We start from the raw sequence: 22,779 nt of genomic DNA, 5'->3' as shown, positions 1-22,779 counted from the left end.
AAAAGCTTCCAAGCAAAAGTCGCTCGAAGAGATCAAAGCAGGGGAAAACGTCAGAGAAAAGCTCTCTTATCGTTGCCTCTTTTTGTTGTTGTGGGGGGGGGGGAAGAGGGTTTCTCTGCTTGTCTCTGCAGCAAATCTCGAAGGGTGGAAATAGGCAAGAAAGGGTGAGTGTGTGTGGGGGTATCCGCATGTAGGATTCTGCGCCGTCTCCCCATCGCTGGCTCTCAAGCCAAGATGCTGCATCAGGGGCACCTGCTTCTTACCTCTGTTGCACTGAAGGGGGGAGACAGATCACGATGAGTAGCTGTGTTAGTCTGTCACTAGCAGTAGAAAAGAGCAAGAGTACAGTAAGCACCTTAAAGACTAACACAGTTTCTGGCAGGGTATCTGAAGAAGTGAGCTGCAGCTCACGAAAAGCTCATTCCCTGCCAGAAATGTTGTTAGTCTTGAAGGTGCTACTGGACTCTTCCTTTTTTTCTACTGTAAAGGGAGGAGATTGGGGAGTGTGTGCGTGTGGGGGAGAGGCAGAAGCACCCCTGCTTTGCAGCTGCTGCTGCCTGCACCTGACCTGCATAGTTAAATTGTGGAACTCCCTGCCCCAGGATGTGGTGATGGCTGCTAACTTGGACGGCTTTAGGAGGGGAGTGGACATGTTGAACACATGAACACATGAAACTGCCTTATACTGAATCAGACCCTTGGTCCATCAAAATCAGTATTGTCTACACAGACTGGCAGCGGCTCTCCAGGCAGGGGTCTTTCCCATCACCTACCTGCCTAGTCCCTTTAACTGGAGATGCCGGGGATTGAACCTTGGACCTTCTGCATGCCAAGCAGATACTCTACCACTGAGCCACAGCCCCTCCCCAATGTTCATAGAGGAGAGGGCTAGCCATGGCTGCTAGTCAAAATGGATACTAGTCATGATGCACACCTATTCTCTCCAGGATCAGAGGAGCATGCCTAATATATGAGGTGCTGTGGTGCACAGGCAGGATAATGCTGCTGCAATCGTCTTGCTTGTGGGCTTCCTAGAGGCCCCTGGTTGGCCACTGTGTGAACAGACTACTGGACTTGATGGGCCTGGGTCTGATCCAGCATGGCCTTTCTTATGTTCATGATGCATACCTATTCTCTCCAGGGTCAGAGGAGCATGCCTATTATATTAGGTGCTTTGGACACAGGCAGGATAATGCTGCTGCAGTCATCTTGTTTGTGGGCTTCCTAGAGGCACCTGGTTGGGTTGGCCACCGTGTGAACAGACTGCTGGACTGAATGGGCCTTTGGTCTGATCCAGCATGGCCTTTCTTATGTTCTTATGAATACTAGCCATGATGCATACCTATCCTTTCCAGGATCAGAGGAGCAGACCTATTATATCGGGTGCTGTGAAACACAGGCAGGACAGTGCTGCTGCGGTCGTCTTGTTTGGGGTCTTCCTAGAGGCACCTGGTTGGCCACTGTGCGAACGGACTACTGGACTGAATGGGCCTTTGGTCTGATCCAGCATGGCCTTTCTTATGTTCTCACGACCGGCTCAGAGCACCCATCACAGTCCAAGGCAAGCAAGCAAGCCATTGTTATTAATAGAAAAGAGGACCCGGCGCGCACACACACGGGAGGTTTTGCCTTGGATTTGCCGCTCTCTATGTGCTCATTTTCCCCATCCGAATTCTCAAAACTGCAAAATAAGCCCCCAGGCAGAGTTTTGATGGGGGGAAATGTGAATAGAGAGCGGCAAATCCAAGGCAAAAAACCTCCCATGATAAATAGAAGGATTTTATTATATGAAGACAATGTAAAAGATGTTTGAGATGTAAGATGAAATAAGCTCCCCGAAGGAGTACAAATTGTATGAATGCAAGTGTGGTTGTATGTTTGTTTGTTTATATATTGGGGGGGGAATTAATAAAAATTTTATATATATATAAAAAAAACCTCCCATGCATAAACGGCCAGACATACACAGATATCCTTTTCCCGAAGTGTGTGCGTGTTTTGATTGGCCAAGAATAAAATAAAAAGAGAAGATGCTAGAATTGACCGAGATGGCGAAGCTTACAGCTCTGATAAACCAGAATGATAATGTATAATTTTGGGGGGAATGGGAGGCTTGGAGAATTTACTGCGAAACTTATTTTTTAACGGGACCATTTAAAGGATATTCTTTGATCTAATCCCTTATGTATACTCTGTATTAATTTTCATATTAGGTATTGATTTAATAACGTCGGATATGACAAGAACAGGTTAATTAAAATAATATTGGGATCAGTTCCGTTAGCAAAAGTGTATACAATTCATTTTTAGATGGGAGAGGGAGAGGGGGGAAGTCATTTTATTGTTAAATTAGAGATATTACTTGGTTTTCTTTTTATTATTGCTGTTATATTGTTTCTGTTGATCTATTAAATGAAATTTTTTTAAAAAAAATATTATATAAAAAAAGAATAAAATAAAAGAGGATGGAGGGAGGGAGGGAGGAGAGAGAGCAGAAGAAAAAAAAGAGGACGGTGCGGCGCGAGCCTCGACGTCACCCGCAGCACGCACGCACGCGCGCGCGGCCTCGGGAGGCGAATGGCACGGCGAGAGGGCGGGAGAGGGAAGAGCGCGAGGCGTGAGGAAGGGCGAGCGCGCGGCGGGAGAGTGCGCGCGCACCCCTGCCTGCCTGAGCTGTGCAGTACAGCGGCCGTTACTGTGCAGAACAGCGGCCGTTAACGGTCGGGCTGGGCGGGCAGGCGGACGCCGCGCGCCTCGTAACGGCAGCAGAGGCAGCAGTGGGGGGTGGGGGGAGCCGCGTCGCCGCCCGCTCCTCCGTACCTCGCCGCAACATGAGGGGAGCATCGCCGCCGCGCTCGCCTCCCCTCCCCTGAGCCTTAAAGGAAGAAGGGAGGGCATCTCTCCCTCTCTTCCCCCCCCCCCACAGTCCGGACGAGGCGGTGTGTGTGTGTCTCGTCCCCCCCCCACTCTGCCCACCCCAGGGCGAAGCTATGAGCCATGAAGCCGCCCGGCACAAGTTCTCTGCGGCAGCCCTCCTCCTCCGGCCGCCTCTCCGCCTCCTCCTCCTCCGCCTCGTCTTGCCTGGCGCGGCTGCCGCCCCTGCCCGGCTTCGCCCACCTCTGCTGCTGGGCCCTCCTGCTCTTCTGCCCGGGATGCCCGCAGAGCTGGGGGGTCATCGCGGCCACCGGTAAGTAAGTGCCTCTCTGGAGGGGGGGGGGTGTTGCAGCAGAGGAAAGGGGGGGAGGCTCCTGAGCGCCGATGAACTCTGCCTTTAAACAAAAAAAAATTGGATAGGTTTTTTTATTTTTCAAACATTAAACAGCACAAAACACCGTGCAGACATCCCGCAAGCACAATACCTGCTATTGCACCTGGGTGTTTTCTTTTCTTTGGCCATTTATCCACGGGAGGTTTTTTTGCCTTGGGTTTGCTGCTAGCTCTAGATGCACATTTCCCTCCCCCCCCCCATCTGAATCCTCAAAACTCTGCATGGAGGAGGGGGGGGGCTTATTGTTGAGTTTTGAGGATTTGGCTGGGGGGGGGGGAAATGTGCATTTAGAGAGTGGCAGATCCAAGCTAAAAACCTCCCGTGCGTTTTCGCCCTTGTTAATCTTATTAGCACGGAAAGGTTTGCCTTGGATTTGCTGCTCTCTAGATGCACATTTCCCCCATCTGAATTCTCAAAACTGCATGGGGGCTTAATGTTGAGTTTTGAGAATTCAGATGGGGAAAACGTGCATCTAGAGAGTGGCAAAACCTCCCATGCATAAATGGTCTTAGTCATTCTATCTTCTGACAGATCTTAACTCGTAATATAGCTCGTCTGTTCTACCTTCTACTTTCAACTACAATGTGTTATATATTTAAAAAAAAGGAAAATGAGGAAATAAATTAATTCTCTGCTCTTGGCTGCCCCTTTCCTTGAATTCGCTTCCCTCCCCCACCCCCCAAGTCTTTTTCATTATTGCCAGAATAATATAAGAAGGGACTGGAAACCCGGTGCTGGAATTCTCCCCCCTCCCCCCTTATAATCATAAGTTCTTCCAGGCACGCTCTCTCTCTATACACAACATTTTTGTTTTTCCGCTCTTGACGCAATTGCTACATTAATGGCCCTTTCTTGTTTGGCTGCTCAGTGGTCATAATTGATCTTGAGTGCTGCTTCTGAGCGCCTCTTCTTCTCTCCTGACTCTCCGCCTTTCTCGTGCATGTCTGATGGAGATGACATTCTTGCATGTGTGTGTGTTTTATTTTTTTAAAAAACAACATAATAGACTTTTTGGGGGAGGGGAGCTGCCTTATGCTTCTGATAGGATGAAGAAGTCCTTTCCCAAGGCTCCTCTGCAGCAAACGCTGCTGCTGGCAGGTTTTCAAGGTTGCTGGGTTTTTTTGTGCGGTTTAACAAAGCCAAATAACGAGGGGTAGCTTTTTTTAAAATGTGTGTGTGAACCCATGTCCGCACTTCTGGTATTGGTACTCTTTCTTGGCTATCTGGGTGGAGTGTACTTATTACATATAGAAAGGGATCGTGCCCAGTGCGGAGAGCTGTAGTGGGTTTTTTTTTTCCTGTAGAAAGAGGTATACATATTTACTCAGAAGGAAGCCTAATGGAGTGCAATGGGGCATTCTTCTAGTAAATGTACTTCGGAATGCGGTCTTAAAGTTATAGAACCAGAGGAAAATGGTTATTATATAAAGAGAGTTGATTAACATTCAGTGCACATGGCTGCAATATATCTTAGGAGCAGAAGGAAGATTTGCAGTAAATCCATAGATTTATACAGGGCTAATATTTATGTGGGAACCTGGCTGAAAGAGGGTAATGGATGGTTGGATAGCCATTAAAAAGGGTGGTGAGTGGGGTTTTTTTGCTCTTTGAAGCCTTGAGTTCATGTGTATTTGAAATCTGTGGTGAAGTAAAACTTTATAAAATTAAATAATGCACAGTGTAAAGCTGTGTTCACATTTGGTCAAAGGAGGACCTGTATTTTTGCCTTCAGCAGGTTAGTAGAATGTAAAGCATTATGTTACAGAAATGTCCGGTTGCTTTGTAAATTGATGGCAAGTTTTCTGTCTTCCCTAGCTCTGCATTGGAATGAAACCGCAGGAAATATAGAAAGAACACTGGCAGATGAAGACACTGCATTTCAACAATCTAACAGTAGTAGCAGTAAAAATAACAGTCACAGCAGTGCATTCCAGAAAGAAATCACATTGCCTTCAAGACTTGTCTATTACCTTAACAGAGACTCTGAAAGCCCTTATCATATACTGGATACTAGAACAAGGTACCAGCAAAAACACAATAAGGTAAGTTTAAAAAAGAAAAGAAAAAAAGGATACATAGTTCAAAAATAGCCCGTCTCTTGGATGTCTTGCTTTAAGAATGTTTGTTGAGCAGGCTGGTAATATTTCAGAAATAGCTGTTCATGGGGTTGAATAGTGTACCTGTCAAAAATCAGGAGAAGGTCTTGTTATGACTAAATCTTGCCTGGAGTCCTTGCAGGTAATAATCCCTGAAATTTGACAAGGGCATCACAGCCACCACTAGAACAAAACCTGGGGTACAAATCATAGTTCACTCGCTTCTTTAATGTTCTAGGACACTTTCCCTTCCAACCAGCTAATCTTATCTGACAAAAAGAACCATGGTAACAGAGTGGGTAGGCAGTCTCTTTTAATGGCACAGGCTAAAGGGACCTCAGAGCCAAATTTTGTATTAAGTAAAACACAATGCCAATCTAAGTAAACTTAATTGCAACTTAAGTCCCATTGAAAGCAGTGGAATTTATTGGTCACAATTAATTTGTTCCGTTGGTTTCAGAGATACTTTAAGCACATCAGGAACAAAATGTGAATGAACCTATCATTAAGTAACACAGTCTCTGACTATGTTTTAGATGGAACAGGAAATCCAGAGTACAGTAGTTAACCAAGCTATGTGTGGATGTTAGTTCATCAGTTTCATCTGGGTTTCCTTCAGAGCTTCTTGACTGGATGCCTGTTTTCCCCCCAGTGCTCAGCAACAAAGGGGAAACAACTATGAATATCTCCCCTCAGCTACAGCGACTATCCAAAGAATGTGTTGCAAATAATTTATGGATAAATTCCAGTACTAGAGCTTTGAGTATGAAGTTCTAGAAGTGGTACTTGGTTTCAGGATTCTCATTAGGATATCTGCCACCTTACCATTGGTCACACCTGTCTTGTTCTCTGATGCATAGGACTGAAATCATTTGCATTCTGCTTTGGTTCAGGAGAACAAAAGGGAGCCAGCTGCCACATCACACACCCTTGGGGCTTCTCAAATTCTTGTGGGGTAATCCCTAGTTAAGAGAGTGGCATTTCCCCTCATCTCTAGTAATGTTGTGTGGCTGGACCCAAAGGGGGCACAAAGGAAGGATCTCTTGCAGTAAAATATGTAAGACCTCAGTGGAGTATATGAAGCCCCTGTGCCACCTGACACGTTGCTTCTGAAACTCATTGGACCTTTGGGAGCCGCCTCTGATGCTACATAAGAAGCTACACTTAGATGCATGCAAATGCAGGGAATCCCCAGTGATACACACTTGTTTATATACTAAGGCACTCTATGCATTGTGGATCTTCAGTTTTTTTTATATAGGTCCTAATTAATCTCTGTTACATAGATTAAAAATGAGCTGTAATGAGTAGAAATTTGAAGGTCTGTTGGAAAAAGTTGAAAATTTGAGAGCTCTGAAAAACTAAACTGAAGATGAATACTACATTTTCAAGAATGTTTTATTTAAATGTCCATAATTTTGTCACAATTAATATGGTGTAACATATTCAATAACACATTATTAAATGTAAAAAAAGTTCAGTGTTATGAAGTTTAGTTTAATATCCTGTCATGCTGGTGGTGCTAGCTGTTCTTTGAGAGAGTTTCTGTTCACATAATAAGCTTTTTGATGTTTACTACAGAATTTGTTTTCTACCTTCAGCTCCTCCCCCCATTTTTCAGATAGCAAAAATAAGAGATATGTGGTATGGTGGCATAGGGTGTATCAGTTTGCAACTTTTTCTGAAGTATGGGGGTATACTTGAAATTTTTCTTATAGAAAATTAAGGTATTTATACTTTTAAATTCCACACATGTCAAATAGTACAATTTTATATGCTAAGTAAGTTATAAATGATACATTTTATGTTGTTAAATCAATAAAATAAGTGGGTTTGATATGAAAATAAGTATTGTATATATTTCAGTTTTCCCCAAAACTTCAATCTCCCCCCCCCAAATAACACCCATGAAAAATGGTTTTTAAAGTTTATAAGACTAGAGAAAAGTGGCCAGTAATGTCTATATAGCATGTAGATGTCATTGTTAAGTATATCACAAAAGCATTAATTAAAAATAGTGGTTAAGTTAAATCCAAAGCAGGTAACTATATTGAAAAGATAGCATGCTAAAAAAACTACTACCAGGAAACCAAAAATTAAAGCCTGTTCCAGCCAATTTTTATGAGTGTAAAAATTTCCATGGTATTCATGGAATCTCCTTCCACCTGTAAGTGCTGCTAAATTAATTTCAGAGCAGGGATATATATGTATACTCTATGTATAATCTATGATTGGGGGAATCCTTACAAACGTATGAGTTAATATGCTAATTAACATAATAAGCTACTGTATATGTAATGCAGTTGACATGTTCAAAAGTTCTGTAACTAGAAATCAGTATTTTGTTCATTAACAGGTTTCCTTTTTGTATTCGTGCCTAAGTATAATCTTAGAGTAATTGTAAAATAGATTCTATTATACTACCTTCATTTTGTGAATAGGGCATTAGCTGATTTGTGCAGAATAAAGTAATCACTTGAGTTATAAGAATTTTTTTTGTTCACTGCCTTGAGTTAATGAGTAGAGGGTAACTAATATATTGTTAACTCTTCCCAGCAAAGATGAATGCGCAATCATAGCCCCTGGAGAGCTTTAAAGGATTACCAGTTCCATCTCTTACTGTAGCTATGCCATCTCTTGCTTTGGTTTGTTGAGCTCATAAAAACCAAAAGCTTCACACTTATTCTGTTGATCACAATTCTTCCACTTACATCGCACATTTAAAGGAAATTAATATCATCCCTTCTTGCACAAACTATCATTAACCGAGCAAATGCTCATACAGTTTTGTGTGTGTTTTTTAATTATTCTGTGGCTCCTTTATACTGCCTTTCACTGTGTTCCCGAGAGTCCAGCTGACCTTCTGGAGCAGTGTTTCCAGTGGCTCAGGTGGTTGTAGAGGGGAGAGAGAGAGATCTGTTCCAGGAACTCCTTCCATTCATGTTTCAGAGGAGGTGGCTAATTATATTTGTTTCATTGTGATTACAAGCATGATATTATCTTTTTAAGGTGGTATTGGGTGGCTGAATTGAATTTTCACATAAGTCTTTGACATTTGTCTTTTCCTTTTTGGTTCACCTAACTAATTGGTTCCCGACCTGGGGTACTTGTACCCCCATGGGTACGAACCGGGACATTTAAGGGTCTGTGAAAAAGATTGAATAGTGGCCGGAAAAGGCATTTGAAATAACCAACTATATTAATTACCAACCTTTTGGTAATATGAGGGGTACAATTTACGGAAATGGGTTGCCAAGGGGTACACAAGAGAGATAAAAGGTTGGGAACCACTGGCTCAGCAGCAAGGATTCTGGAAACCTGAAACATAGTTGCTGAGTAGATAGATTTGAGTGCAGTAGCACCTTAGAAACCAGCAAGATTTTCAGGGTGTGAGCCTTCAAGAGGCAAAGCTTTGACTCTTGAAAGCTCAGACTATGAATATTTTGTTGGTCTCTAACAGCCTGTTCCTGAGAAATGGGTTGAAAGTTCTTTTGGAGGCTGCATGATCCTGCCGCCAGCGTAAGTGCGCTCTTATTCTGTGGTAAAAGGCACTTAATGCCGGCAGTGGGGGCAGTTCCATCGGCGCCTGGGCGTCGCAGAGCTGCACACCGCCCCCCCTGCCGCAGTCTCTCCAGGACCTAAATCCTGGAACAGAAATGCGGCACCGGCATGGGGGGCGTTCCCAGGGGCGGAGCTGACATTAGTCAGCTTCCTAAGCCCCTCCAGCCCAGGGACGCCCCCTCCACCAACAGCGTTGCTGCGCCAGGTTTTTCCTGGCTATATTATCCGGGTGTTACTGCTGAATTCCAAAAGAGCAAAGTTTTTGCATCTGTGGAACATCTGCTCTGGAGGACTTGTGTGTGTGTGTGTGTAAAGTGCCGTCAAGTCGCAGATGACGACCCCTTTTTGGGGTTTTCATGGCAAGAGACTAACAGAGGTGGTTTGCCAGTTCCTTCCTCTGCACAGCAACCCTGGTATTCCTTGGTTGTCTCCCATCCAAATACTAACCAGGGCTGACCCTGCTTAGCTTCTGAGATCTGATGAGATCAGGCTAGCCTGGGCCATCCAGGTCAGACTGGAGGACTTATACCACTACTTATTTGAATGCCCTCTATATGTGGAACCCAGGGCTAAATTTCTTGCCAGGTTTGTTTCTGGCCTAAACACTTGTCCTAGTGCCGAGAAACTAGTATTTTTGTTAAAAGATACCGATGGGTTTGTTTCTCATAGGACTGCCCTGTATGCTCTGGCAGCAAAAAAAAATAAGGGCCAATATGGCTGCTAAGGGAGCTGATCCTTCAAGTTGATTTTAATGGTCGCTAGGTCCCATTGGCTGATTGGTACACCACCACAATTTTTAGTTGTTATTTGTTGTTGTTGTTTTTGTATGCATCGATTTAGCATAGTTTTATTATGTATATTTATTATTAATCCAGAATTTTATTAACCTAGTATTTCCTTTTATTATGTATCTGTGGTATCCTTGACATGTTTGTAATGGCCTGTGGCTAAATGCAAATAAAACCATTCATTCAGTCAGTCTCTGTTCCTCTTGCAGAAGACCTTTTCATTTTATGCGGGCAGGAATGGGATAATTCCTCTTCCAGCAAAAAGGGAAGAGCCAAAAACGGCTCCCACTCTCCTGGCATTTCACAAACTATGTGAAACGGAACTGTTTGGCATGGCATTTTTATAAAGGAAATAAGGGAACATCATAACAGATTGGACTAGGAAAATGCATTGTGTTTCTGCTTGTGTAATACCATGTTCTGTATTCTTAACATGTCATGTCTAATACGTATGCTTTGTTTCAAATTTCTGCAATTCTAGTCCTTTTATATTTCTTATTAGATGTATCAATTTACTGTTAGCTTTGCTTTACATGGTGTAATCTGCCCTTGGGTCTCAGTGAAAAAGGTGGCCTATAAATAATTGGTGGTCAACTGTCCGAGTACTGATCCTGTGTAGTCTGATGAGATCAGACTAGTCTGGGCTGTTAGGGCTGCTATCAGACTTTAAATTGCCAGTATCCTCCTAAAATTCACAATTACATAGAAGAGCTATATAATGAAATTTGTGAATTAAGTAGTTCGTAATAACAGGTTAGCATCATAGAATCATCTAGTCCAACTCCCTGCACAATGCAGGAAATTCACAACTACCTCCCCCCCATCCCCAGTGACCTCTATTCCATGTCCAGAAGATGCCCAAGATGCCCTCCCTCTCATTCTCTGCTTAAAAGGTCATAGAATCAGCATTGCTGACAGAGAGGAAGAGAAGGAAGTCCTGTGGTTTCAAATCTTCCAAAAGCTAGTTTTTCACTTGTGGATCAATTTATCCAAGATTAGATAGATTCTATTTTAGGTTGGTATTGAAGATAAATTCTAGTCTTAACCTATCCTAATTTAGGACAGGACTTTAGGATTACTTCCCCAAATTAAATTTCCTAAGCTACATTATTTCAATATAATTTTAATCCTTTACAGTTTTGAACACTGTACGTAGACACACAGTTTAAGTGGGAATGATATCTCAGAGCAGCTGACTAGATCTGTGCTGTGATCAGCTCTGTGATGTGGTGTTTAACTATAGAGCAGCTACATGTCTCTTCATATGTACCAGATATGTCTGTGGTAGAAATAATTGTATTTATCCAAAGAAATCTTGAGACAACTCTTTAGCTGTCATATATTTTTGTTGCAGGAGATGGAGTTAGGAAAGAGTTGTCGTGCCCTTTGGGGGTTTTGACCCCCAGCTGCCTTTGTGGTTGGAACATCTTAATTATTACATGAGTTAGAATCCTTAATTGGTAGCATTTGTATTAATATCTATGCTAACTGCTGTACTTAAAGTGGCTTTTAAGAATTACCAAAGCCTGAATTTGAGAGGGGCTGTGGCTCAGTAGTACAGCATCTCCTTGGCATGCAGAAAGTCCAGTCCCTGGCATCTCCAGATAAAAGTATCAACTAGTAGGTGATGTGAAGTATCAGTACCTAAGACCTTGGACAGCTGCTACCACTTTTGAGGAGGCAATACTGACCTTGATGGACCAAATTTCGGATTCAGTCTAAAGCCACTTCATGTGACCTTGGGCTAGTCACAGCTCTTTAGAGCTCTCTCAGCCTCGCCTACTTCACAGGGTGTCTGTTGTGGGGAGGGGAAGGGGATTGTAAGCTGGTTTAATTCTGCCTTTGGTAGAGAAAGTTGGCATATATAAAAACCAACGCTGCTGCTGCTTCTTCATGGAGTGCAGCAATGCTTTTCTGTAATATTTAATGCTTGCTTGGCATTATTTTATGTTATAGTAAATAAAATATTTGAATTAACATGTTCATAAAGTAATCACCAGTACAGTAATCAACCTATTTTAGGATGTTGTTTATCACAGATGAACTGCTTTAACTATATAAGAGTGTTTGTGATCAAGCTTGCTTGTTGTAAATAATTTGGCAAAATAACAAACGTTCTCCTATGCATGTCTTCTTCCTCTGCCTCTTTCCTTTCTTGTCTTCAGGCTGTGCATCTGGCTCAGGCAAGTTTCCAGATTGAGGCCTTTGGCTCCATGTTTATTCTTGACATCTCATTGAATAAGTAAGTGTATATTTGTGGCTTTTTAAACCATAGGTATTCTGAGGGAAAGTGAATGTTGACCTGTTTTTTTTTTTTAACTTGTTTTCTGGAACTTTATGTTAAAGTTTGCTGCAAAAAATAAAAGATGTAATAGAAAGAACAGACAGTGGATAGTCACTGGCAGTGCAGTCCCATGCAAAGTTACTTGAGTTTAAGCCCACTAAAATCAGTAGGTTGAGACTGGAATGACTGCAGAGGGGCTACTTCCACACAGCATGCCCATGCTTTATTTTTGGGAGCTTCCACATGATGTTGTGCTCTTTCTGGGACTTTCTCCTTTAAGTCCTTTGCTCTGACTTAAAAGTCAGAGGCTCGGCAGTTGTAGGCAAAGCCTCTGTGTGACAGCTCTGCCCACAGTCAATCCATGGAGTAAGCAGACCTTAGCACCGCCTTCAGAAAGGCAGTGCTGAGCTCCAGTATTTCCCCCTCTCCTTTTAGCCCTTTTTTTTTGGGGGGGGGGGGGTCTTAACAAATCTACTGTGGTTCATCTGTGAGCCATGGCTCAGCTTTGGGGAGGTGGGATTGCCATGGGGGGCCTGGCAAGATTCTTGCTGGGTGGACACTTCTGCGCTGATATGATGAAGAAGGTGGGAGGGCAGTGCCATCATCAAGCGCTTTTTAAATAGTTTTTTTTTTCCGTATAGGGGGAACACAAGGGAGGGAAAGGGAAATGAGGATTTCAGCAATACAATTAAAAAGGACAAAAAGTGAAAAGCAAATCAAACAGATTACATTGCCATGCTTATTCAACACAGTTATACAATCAAAATGGTTTCCCAGCTTGAAAAAGAAAACTTTAGCATTACTGATGATACAACCTAAAACTAATCGCCTTGTCAAACATATTTTGTAACTACGCAATCAAAATAATTTTCCAAGTATAAAATTGGATAAGGTTTCGCGACACCATAATGGATGCGTCTGTCTTGATTCTGAACTAATGCTTTGAGGCCAGGGTCTCAAGGCAGAACAAGCTGAAGTTAAGACTGGCAATACTGGTTGGGAAGGTTGATGTCTTGAAGGGACTGAACCCAGTTTTCTTGGATTGAGTGGAGTTAATTTTTGCAGATCAGCTTAGGAGTGTTTCTAAGTGTTGGGATTGTTTGAAAAGCAGGTTGGAGAAGTAGCCAAGAGTTCCTCCTACCAGCTGCATTTGATTGATGAACTCTCTTTTTTTAGACTCATCTGATCTGGCCAAACAGATCTGCGCTTTTGTAACATGGTTGGACTATCTGTAACCTGGCTCTATGTAGGGCTGCTGTCAACTGGTTTAGAATGTAGCAGCCTAATGGTAATAAGGGGCTAACCAGTTGGAACATATCTTACCGTATATACTCGCGTATAAGCCGAGTTTTTCAGCCCCAAAAATGGGCTGAAAAAGCCGACCTCGGCTTATACACGGGTCAATACGGGGGGAGGGAGGGAGGAGGGAGGGGGGAAACTTGCCGCCGCCGGGCCCGTGCCGCTTCCTGCCGCTGGGAGCGGCCTGGGGCAGCCTCCTGCAGCCACAGGATGGCTGCCCCGGCCCTTCCCGCCCCCCGCCGCCATTTTTCCCGGGCGGGAGGGGCCTTGGGCAGCCTCCTGCAGCCGCAGGATGGCTGCCCCGGCCCTTCCCGCCCCCCGCCGCCATTTTTCCCGGGCGGGAGGGGCCTTGGGCAGCCTCCTGCAGCCGCAGGATGGCTGCCCCGGCCCTTCCCGCCCCCCCCTGCCATTTTTCCCGGGCGGGAGGGGCCTTGGGCAGCCTCCTGCAGCCGCAGGATGGCTGCCCCGGCCCTTCCCGCCCCCCCCTGCCATTTTTCCCGGGCGGGAGGGGCCTTGGGCAGCCTCCTGCAGCCGCAGGATGGCTGCCCCGGCCCTTCCCGCCCCCCCCCCGCCATTTTTCCCGGGCGGGAGGGGCCTTGGGCAGCCTCCTGCAGCCGCAGGATGGCTGCCCCGGCCCTTCTCGCCCCCCGCCGCCATTTTTCCCGGGCGGGAGGGGCCTTGGGCAGCCTCCTGCAGCCGCAGGATGGCTGCCCCGGCCCTTCCCGCCCCCCGCCGCCATTTTTCCCGGGCGGGAGGGGCCTTGGGCAGCCTCCTGCAGCCGCAGGATGGCTGCCCCGGCCCTTCCTGCCCCCCCCCGCCATTTTTCCCGGGCGGGAGGGGCCTTGGGCAGCCTCCTGCAGCCGCAGGATGGCTGCCCCGGCCCTTCTTGCCCCCCGCCGCCATTTTTCCCGGGCGGGAGGGGCCTTGGGCAGCCTCCTGCAGCCGCAGGATGGCTGTCCCGGCCCTTCCCGCCCCCCCCCGCCATTTTTCCCGGGCGGGAGGGGCCTTGGGCAGCCTCCTGCAGCCGCAGGAAGGCTGCTCCGGGTCCCCCTGGGCCTCGCCGCCGCTTCCTGCCGCCGGGAGCAGCCTGGGGTAGCCTCCTGCAGCCGCAGGAAGGCTGCCCAGGCCCCCCCGGGCTGCGCCCCTGCTGCACCCTCGCCGCTGGAGAGCCCTGTCAGATAAGCCTGCGGGGGGGAGGGGTTATAAGCCGACCCTCGGCTTATACGCGGGTGCCTAATTTTTCCCCATTTTGGGGGAGAAATTAGGCACCTCGGCTTATACGCGGGTCGGCTTATACATGGGTATATACGGTACCTATTTTATTGTGTTGGCTGTCAGTTTGTTTCCAAGTTCAATTCAATGTGTTTCCAAGTTCAATTCAAAGTTTTAAACCCCTTCATGATCAGCAGCGGACACATCTGGAAAACCATTTGCCTTTAGGTTTCCCAGTTATGTGCACCACCAGTTATGATTCTCTGGTTGTTACCTTCTGGTTGTTGCTTTGCTTAAGTTTGCCACTGTGGCATCTAATGTGTGTGTGTGTAAAGTGCCTTCAAGTTGCAGCTGACTTATGGCGACCCCTTTTTGGGGTTTTCATGGCAAGAGACTAACAGAGGTGGTTTGCCAGTGCCTTCCTCTGCAGAGCAACCCTGGTATTCCTCGGTGGTCTCCCATCCAAATACTAACCAGGGCTGACCCTGCTTAGCTTCTGAGATCTGACGAGATCAGATAGCCTGGGCCATCCAGGTCAGGGCGTGGTACCTGATAGAGCCCATTATTTTTCAGTTGTTTTTTCTGCTTTATGGAATAAGCTCATTGAGGAGGCAGAGGAGCTTTTTTGGGGCTTTTAAGAGCTTTTTTACCGGCATTTTTGGGGATTTTAATTGTTTTTTATTGAGTTACTTAATTATGAATTGTAAGCCACTTTGAACCACAAAAGGGGAAAGCAGGGTATAAATATTTGGATAAATAAATGTTGCATCGGTGTGTTGGAGACTGGGTTAGCCAGGGTTCCAGCCAAGTTGCTAATTTTCATCCACTTCCCACAGTGTACTCCCTCCAGTTTTTCCCCACTAGTACCTGGAGCAACACCTTATGGTCCTGTGCTGCATCAGCACAAGTAGGCTTTCCTTTGGGCCAGTTGCCTTGGCAAATCCCCATTTCCAGGCTTGTTACAACTATGCATGAAACTTGTGTATGTGTTAAGTGCCGTCAAGTCGCTTCCGACTCATGGCGATTCTATGAATCAAAGTCCTCCAAAATGTCCTCCCTTTGACAGCCTTGCTCAGATCTTGTAAAATGAGGGCTGTGGCTTCCTTTATTGAGTCAATCCATCTCTTGTTGGGTCTTCCTCTTTTCCTGCTGTCCTGAACTTTTCCTAGCATGACTGTCTGTTCCAGTGACTCTTGTCTTCTCATAATGTGACCACAATACGATGGAACTTAGGCACGGTCATATTTCCCTTTGGTAGCAACTTGCACCGCAAGTAGGATCAAGGGCATAGTCTTTTAAGAAAAAATAGTTGCTTATGCTTAAGCTGTGGTGATATGCATCATTTTATTGTTTCCTAAATAACTTTTGTGTTTGGTAACCAGCTGTGAATACCTGGCTGGAGTAAAGGTAAATTTATAAAACAAACACTGAAGTCAGAGAAGTGAACATTATACTCAAAGGCAAGAGTGAAATCATGTAAGTGCAGAATGCTGCAGAAATAAAATGCACGATCAGCTGCTGTTGTCCTTACTTGACTGTTTCAGCAGATCTAAGCCAAAATGAATCAGCAGAAATATTTTTCAACGATACAGAGCATCACCCTCTTTGTGAAGTTCAGTTGAGGTCTAATTTTGATTATTTTGTCAGTGGTGTGACCGTTTTGAAGAGAGAAGATGTGATTTTATAAAAGTTTTGGTTTATGAAGAGTCAGGGAGGGAAGGCAGCATGGTATAGCCCGATCTTGTCAGATCTCAGAAGCTAAGCTGGGTCAGCCCTGGTTAGTATTTGGATGGGAGACCAATGAATGCCAGGGTTGCTATACAGAGGAAGGCAATGGCAAAGCACCTCTGTTAGTCTCTTGCCATGAAAACCCCAAAAAGGGGTCACCTTAAGTCAGTTGTGACTTGATGGCACTTTACACACACACACACATGAACAGTCAAGCTATTTTTTTTAAAAGCGCTGAATCACAATATTAGCATCACTCCTTCTAACTTCCATCGCAAAAGAAATTATTTTAGCTGAAGTGGAATTCACTTTGGTTTTGACATCAGAGTTTTAACATGTTAATGGAAATTACATCCATATCTGTGCATATTTGGCTGTGTGCGCATCCCAAGGATGCCAAGCATTTAGGAGAAAAGCAGTTTCTCTGGGCCAAAATGTTGCTTTCTGGAGATGGGTACAGATGACTGAGGGGATCAAAGGGAAGGGGTTGGATTTAAAGTTTGGTTTCTCCTAACAAAAGGAATGTATGTCAGCTGAATGGATCTTGCCTGCCTCTCCCCTTCCCCCTGCAATCCCCTGAGCTCCCTGAAATGCTGCTTCTGGGTGAAACAGGACCCTCAGGATCAACCTGAGGAGTTAATTTGTGTGTGGGGGGGGGTCTGTGATGAGAAGGGTAAACTGGCAAAAATGTCTCCCTCCGTTCTGCTGGTGGAAACTGACTTTGGATCTAACTCATTCAATTAGAAGGCTTTTCCTTTTCAGAACATTTTGGTGTAGGGTGTTTGATTCACAAATGCATCTTACATTTCTGTTTGTTTTGATTTAAACAGGCCACTAGTTTGTCACATTTGTAAAATGTCTGTCATAACAGGTGTTGGGTTAGTTTGAGGACATACCTTACTGTGGGCTTGGTGTCCATTCAGAATGGGTTTGGTGTAATGGGGTGGTCCCCAACTGTATTGAACCTGCAGGCACCTTTGGAATGTTGAGAGAGGCTGGTGGGCACCACCACAAAATGTCCATTGCAGGACTTAGAGACAAGCACAAATAGGGTTGCCAGGTGTCCACTTTGAAACCAGGCAACCCAGTATTTTCCCTTTCCGTCCAGTAAATAAACTGCGGAAATACTGGACTTATAAACACCCACTATTTTCTAATTGTAAGCCTGTTGCAACCAATGCAGCCAAGCTCCGTGCCTGCACGCTTTCTTTCCCCTGCGGTTTCATAAAGCAGCGATACCTCTGTCCGCTTGTTCTCCATCACAGCCAGCAAGGTTTGAATAGAACCAATTCCACCACTCAGTGGCCTGGCAGGACACAAAATCACACAAGGTTGGAAGAGACCACAAGGGCCATCCAGTCCAACCCCCTGCCATGCATGATCCCAAAATCAAAGTGCTCCCGACAGATGGCCATCCAACCTCTGCGTAAAGACCTCCAAAGACGGGAACTCCACCACCCTCTGAGGCAGGGCATTCCACCGTCGAACCGCCCTCACTGTCAGAAAGTTTTTCCTAATGTTTAGGTGGAATCGCTTTTCTCTTAGTTTAAATCCATTACTCCATGTTCTAGTCTCTGAAGCAACAGAGAACAAGCTAGTTCCCTCATTAACATGGCATCCCTTCAAATATTTAAACATGGCTATCATGTCACCCCTTAACCTTCTCTTCTCCAGACTAAACAAACCCAACTCCTTAAGTCTGTCCTCATAGGGCATAGATTCCAGACCTTTGACCATTCTGGTCACTCTCCTCTGGACCCGCTCCAACTTGTCAACATCCTTCTTAAATTGTGGAGCCCAAAACTGGACACAGTATTCCAAGTGAGGACTGACCAATGCAGAATACAGTGCTAGTATTACTTCCCTTGATCTAGACACAATACTTTTTTTTGTGCAGCCCAGAATTGCATTGGCCTTCTTAGCCGCCATATCACACTGTTGACTCATATTCAGTTTGTGGTCCACTAAGACTCCCAGATCTCTTTCACATGTACTGTTGTCAAGCCAACTATCCCCCATCCTGTACCTGTGTCTTAAGTTGTTTCTGCCTAGGACAGGGGTCGGCAAACTCATTAGTCAAAAGAGCCAAATATCAACAGGACAATGATTGAGATTTCTTTTGAGAGCCAAATTACTTAAACTATATAGGTAGGTACACTGTTTATTAACTTAATAAACTTTAATTAAAGTTTTAAGTCTTAATTAAACTATAGGTACACTGAATAAAACTTGATATCATACTTAATAGTGATCTTATTTATTGATAAAAATTAAATTGTAAGTCCCTGCCATTTCCCCCTCCCCGTCCGGAGCCCTCGTCTGGAGGCTGGTCTACCGCCATTGAGTCCCATTGGGAGGCCAGGTCTACCCATTGGCTTTCTTGGCAGTAGACCAGGCCTCTGGAGGCCTATAGAAGCCAATTGGTAGACCTGGCCTCTGAAGGGGGACTTTTTTCCCTCCTCGGAGTCCAGGTCTACCGCCAAGAAAGCCAGTGGGTAGACATGGCCTCTGAGGAGGGAAAAAAGTAAGGTATCCATAAAATGAAATCATGACAATGACTGACAAACACTTAATGTGAACAATGTGAGCAAACTTTTCTCTAGATTCACAGATGCAGTAAACACATGAGAACATAAGAAAGGCCGTGCTGGATCAGACCAAGGCCCTTCAAGTCCAGCAGTCTGTTCCCACAGTGGCCAACCAGGTGCCTCCAGGAAGCCCACAAATAAGACCACTGCAGCATTATTGTCCTGCCTGCGTTCCATAGCACCTGATATAATAGGCCTGCTCCTCTGATCCTGGAGAGAATAGGCGTGCATCATGACTAGTATCCATTTTGATTAGTAGCCATGGATAGCCCTCTCCTCCATGAACAGGTCCACTCCCCTGCTCTCGCGCCTACTCTCTCTCTCTCTCTCTCTCAGGCGCACCGGCTCTGCAGCCTAACTGCCGGTACGAGTGGGCGCGAGAGCAGGGGCTCCGAACCAAGTTCGGAGCGCCGCACTCAACGGGCCAAAGAGTCGCATGAGCTTGCGAGCCGCGGTTTGCCGACCCCTGGCCTAGGAGAAGTACCTTACACTTGTCCCTATTGAAATCCATTTTATTGTTTATGGCCCAGCTCTCCAGTCTATCAAAATCATTCTGAACTCTGACCCTGTCCTCTGGGGTATTAACTACCCCTCCCAACTTGGTGTCATCTGCAAATTTAATTATCATGTCCTCTATTCCATCCTCCAAGTCATTTATAAAAATGTTAAATAGCACTGATCCCAAGACAGACCCCTGTGGCACTCTACTGGTCACTCCTGGAGAAAGCCTGTTGGCTCAACTAAAAGCTGGAAAGAGTCTTCCACGGCTGACCAATTGGCTTCCCATTTTGGTTCCAGCTGACTGTGGGGGGTAGATGGTGACAGGACTGAGTCTTCTAATGAAGAGTGAAAAAAAGATATTGGGAGTCATGGTGGGGGGAAAAGGCTGGAGAGTTTAAGGCAGCGAGTCCCTCAGAGGGTGGTATATGGACAGGGTGCCTGCCTTGCATTTATCTTCTGTGGAACCCTGGGGGCTATAGGCATTTTATTGCTATTAAATATTTTAATGCTGTAAGACTAGTATGCAAATTTACCTGCAAGTAAGTGCCATTGAGCTCACTGAGGGTTACGTTTGAGTAAATAATTACAGTGCATTCCTAAGGAGAGTTACTCCAGTCTAAGCCCATTCATTTCAATGGACTTAGACTGGAGTAACTCTCCTTAGGAATGCGCTGATAGGGTTCTATGGTTATGCTCCCAGTGATTTCAGTGGGAGAGTTCATTTTATGCTCATGTGTGTGTGTATGTGTGTCTAAACACACACATACAGGCCAACACATTTTTATCATGTGTATCCATTACTTTAGTCAAACCATCTGGCAACCCTAAGTACAAAATGGTTTGCACAGGAGGTGGAGCCAAATGTGCTGTGCGTACACACACACACACAAGCAGGAAGGGGGGGATTGGGAACATAAACAGAAGAAGCCAAATGTGTGGGAGGCTGAAAAACATCCCTCCTGAAACCCAATGGGATGGAAAGGGGGAATAAATCTCGCTTGCGCATGCTCTTTCTCTATCTCACACACGTCACCATGTTTTTGTGTAGTATTACTCCCTGCCTGGCATTATCTTCTTGCTTGCTAATTTTTCTCTCCCCGCCCCCCACCACCGCTGGGGCACAGCATGAGGAAGCCAGGGCAGGAAATAAAACAGAGAAGTGCTTAACTGGCTTGTATTGTACCCGGTTGGCTGGCGGAGTGCAGTATTTTATTTCCCGCCCCAGCATTCCTCTCTCCCTCCTTCCCTCCCTTTCTCCTGCAGCCAACCAAAGTGCTTGGATTCCACCTGCTGAAGCCTGACTGCTGCCGGTGGGGTAGGGAATGGTAGGCACACCACACAATTGATTGGGGTACCCCATCTGCCTGCCCTGACTCCCTCCTCTTGCCTCCACACAGCTGACTGGGCCACTGCCCCCCTGCCTACCTTGGCTTCCTTCTCTCCTGCTGCACAGCTGATTAAGGTGGGGCGACTCATGCCCCAGGCTTCCTCCTAGGTGGATGCCACAGCAAGTGCTGGTAGGCGACATGGCACCCATGGGTGATGCATAGGGGAACCCTGTTCTAAAGTGACTGGAGCCCAGGATCTATAAAAATGTAGTGGTGTAGTGATTAAGAGCGATGGTTTGGAGCGGTGGACTCAGATCTGGAGAACCAGGTTTGATTCCCCACTCCTCCACATGAGCGGCGGAGACTTATCTGGTGAACTGGATTTGTTTCCCCACTCCTACACATGAAGTCAGCTGTGTGACCTTGGGCTAGTCACACTCTCTCAGCCCCACCTACCTCACAGGGTGTCTGTTGTGGGGAGGGGAAGGCAAGGTGATTATAATCCGGTTTGATTCTGCCTTAAGTGGTAGAGAAAGTTGGCATATAAAAACCAACTCTTCTTCTTCCCCAAATGACAGATACTTTTTTGGAAATGTTTTCCTCACTGCCCAGTGCATGTACCCAGTAGAGCATGGGGAAGCTGATCCTCCCAGCTGAGGAAGGGGGGAGATAACGGTACGTGTGAATCAAGAGCCACGGTCATATGCTATCAAATAATTATGTTTTTCAAATGTGTGTGTATTGTTAAAATAAATATTTATCTAAAAGCCCTCTTTCCTTTTAATTGATGGAGGATAGGCTATTGCAGAATAAACCCATACTGAATACATCAGTGACAGTAGAGTCTTCAGTATTGTGCAACGGTGAGGGTAGGATTGAGGTGGCAATGTTGGGCAGCGATCATTGGCATGAGAATTAAGGTGTTACAAGCATGTCCATATTTTAATCTGTGAAATGTGGAAGAGTATATAATCCTGCATTAATCAGGGGGTTGGACTAGACGGCCTGTATGGCCCCTTCCAACACTATGATTCTAAGTATGTTAGTAAACAGAATTTCCTTGTCTTTGAAGAACTGCTTTAGTACCTGTTTTTAGTTGAACTCTTGAGCTGAACTTTTGTCTTTTACAAAGGGCACATAAGCCATTTAACGTGTCTTTGCACTGAATCATTGCTGAGAGAAATTGTCTTTCAGGATGGGCAGCCCATTCCTGAGGGGGAGGGCTGAGCCGGTGGCTGGAGGCAGCACTGCCTCCAAAGGAGGATTCAGCCCCCCCCCCCACTGAAGCTGGGAAGCTGCCCTTACCTTTGAGCCCCGTGGAACCGCTCCATAGCGTTCCATGGGGCTATGTCACCTAAAAAAAGTGGCGTAAATCAAGGTAAGGGCAAAGGGGGCGTTCTTGGCCTGAAAGGGGCTAGGAAGCTGCCTAAAGGCAGCTCTGCACCTGGAGCGCCCCCTGGGAAGATCGAGCCGTGGCAGTGCATGGAGGCCAGCGTTAGTGCCCCGGCACAGGCGTCTGTGCCAGTCTTGGTGGCGCAAGTGGCATGGGCGCCGCCGCAAGTAGCCCAGGCGTGAGCCCGGGCCCTTGCGTGCCTCCTGTTCACTTTTGGCTCCCAAGGTAAGGAATGGGCTATAACAGAGACAAAAACACATGCAGTGATGACAGTTTCTCAAAATGCAGCATAGTGATTTGACTAGAGCTCTGGTGGTTTATTTGTTTAAAATTCTGGTAGTTTCAGACTCTACCTCTGTGTCTTCCTTTCTTCCAAACTATACAGCTATTCTTTAATTTTTCCTTCATCTACCTACCTTCCTTCTTCTCTCTTGTTCTCTTTCAAGTCTTCTTTCTATGGCTATGTTCTGCTGAAGGCTCTGACCTTCATCCTGATTCTCATGCTTAGCTACTGTGTGTTAGCAGGTCTTTTCTGAAGAACATTAGAAAATCAGGATTCTGGTTCACATTTATGGAAGCTGGATGTGGCTGGAAAATCCATACATTACCCAGTTTACATAGAATGGTGACTGCATGTATCAGGTGCATTGCGGGAATTATGCACACCTGATACACATGTGGTCATAAAGTTTAAAGAGGGGTCTAGTTTCTATGCAAACTGTAACATACAGAG

The 22,779-nt window shown here is 45.6% G+C and overlaps 1 protein-coding gene across 2 annotated transcripts in view; it reads left to right on the top strand.

The window, feature by feature from the left end:
- Nucleotides 1-3,099: 3,099 nt before the first annotated feature.
- Nucleotides 3,100-22,779, top strand: part of ADAM23 (ADAM metallopeptidase domain 23) — a 77,277-nt gene continuing 57,597 nt past the window's right edge. For both annotated transcript variants that reach the window (XM_056861632.1, XM_056861633.1), the window contains exons 1-3: nucleotides 3,100-3,187; nucleotides 5,084-5,310; nucleotides 11,879-11,955. In XM_056861632.1, the coding sequence (XP_056717610.1) occupies nucleotides 11,927-11,955 (29 nt within the window). In that variant the 5' untranslated portion in view covers nucleotides 3,100-3,187; nucleotides 5,084-5,310; nucleotides 11,879-11,926. The remainder of the gene's footprint in view (nucleotides 3,188-5,083; nucleotides 5,311-11,878; nucleotides 11,956-22,779) is intronic.

This window comes from Euleptes europaea, chromosome 15 (assembly GCF_029931775.1).
Source record: "Euleptes europaea isolate rEulEur1 chromosome 15, rEulEur1.hap1, whole genome shotgun sequence".
NCBI lineage: Eukaryota > Metazoa > Chordata > Lepidosauria > Squamata > Sphaerodactylidae > Euleptes > Euleptes europaea.
Note: the sequence above shows the minus strand (reverse complement) of the source record. Positions and strands in the feature narration are given on the sequence as shown.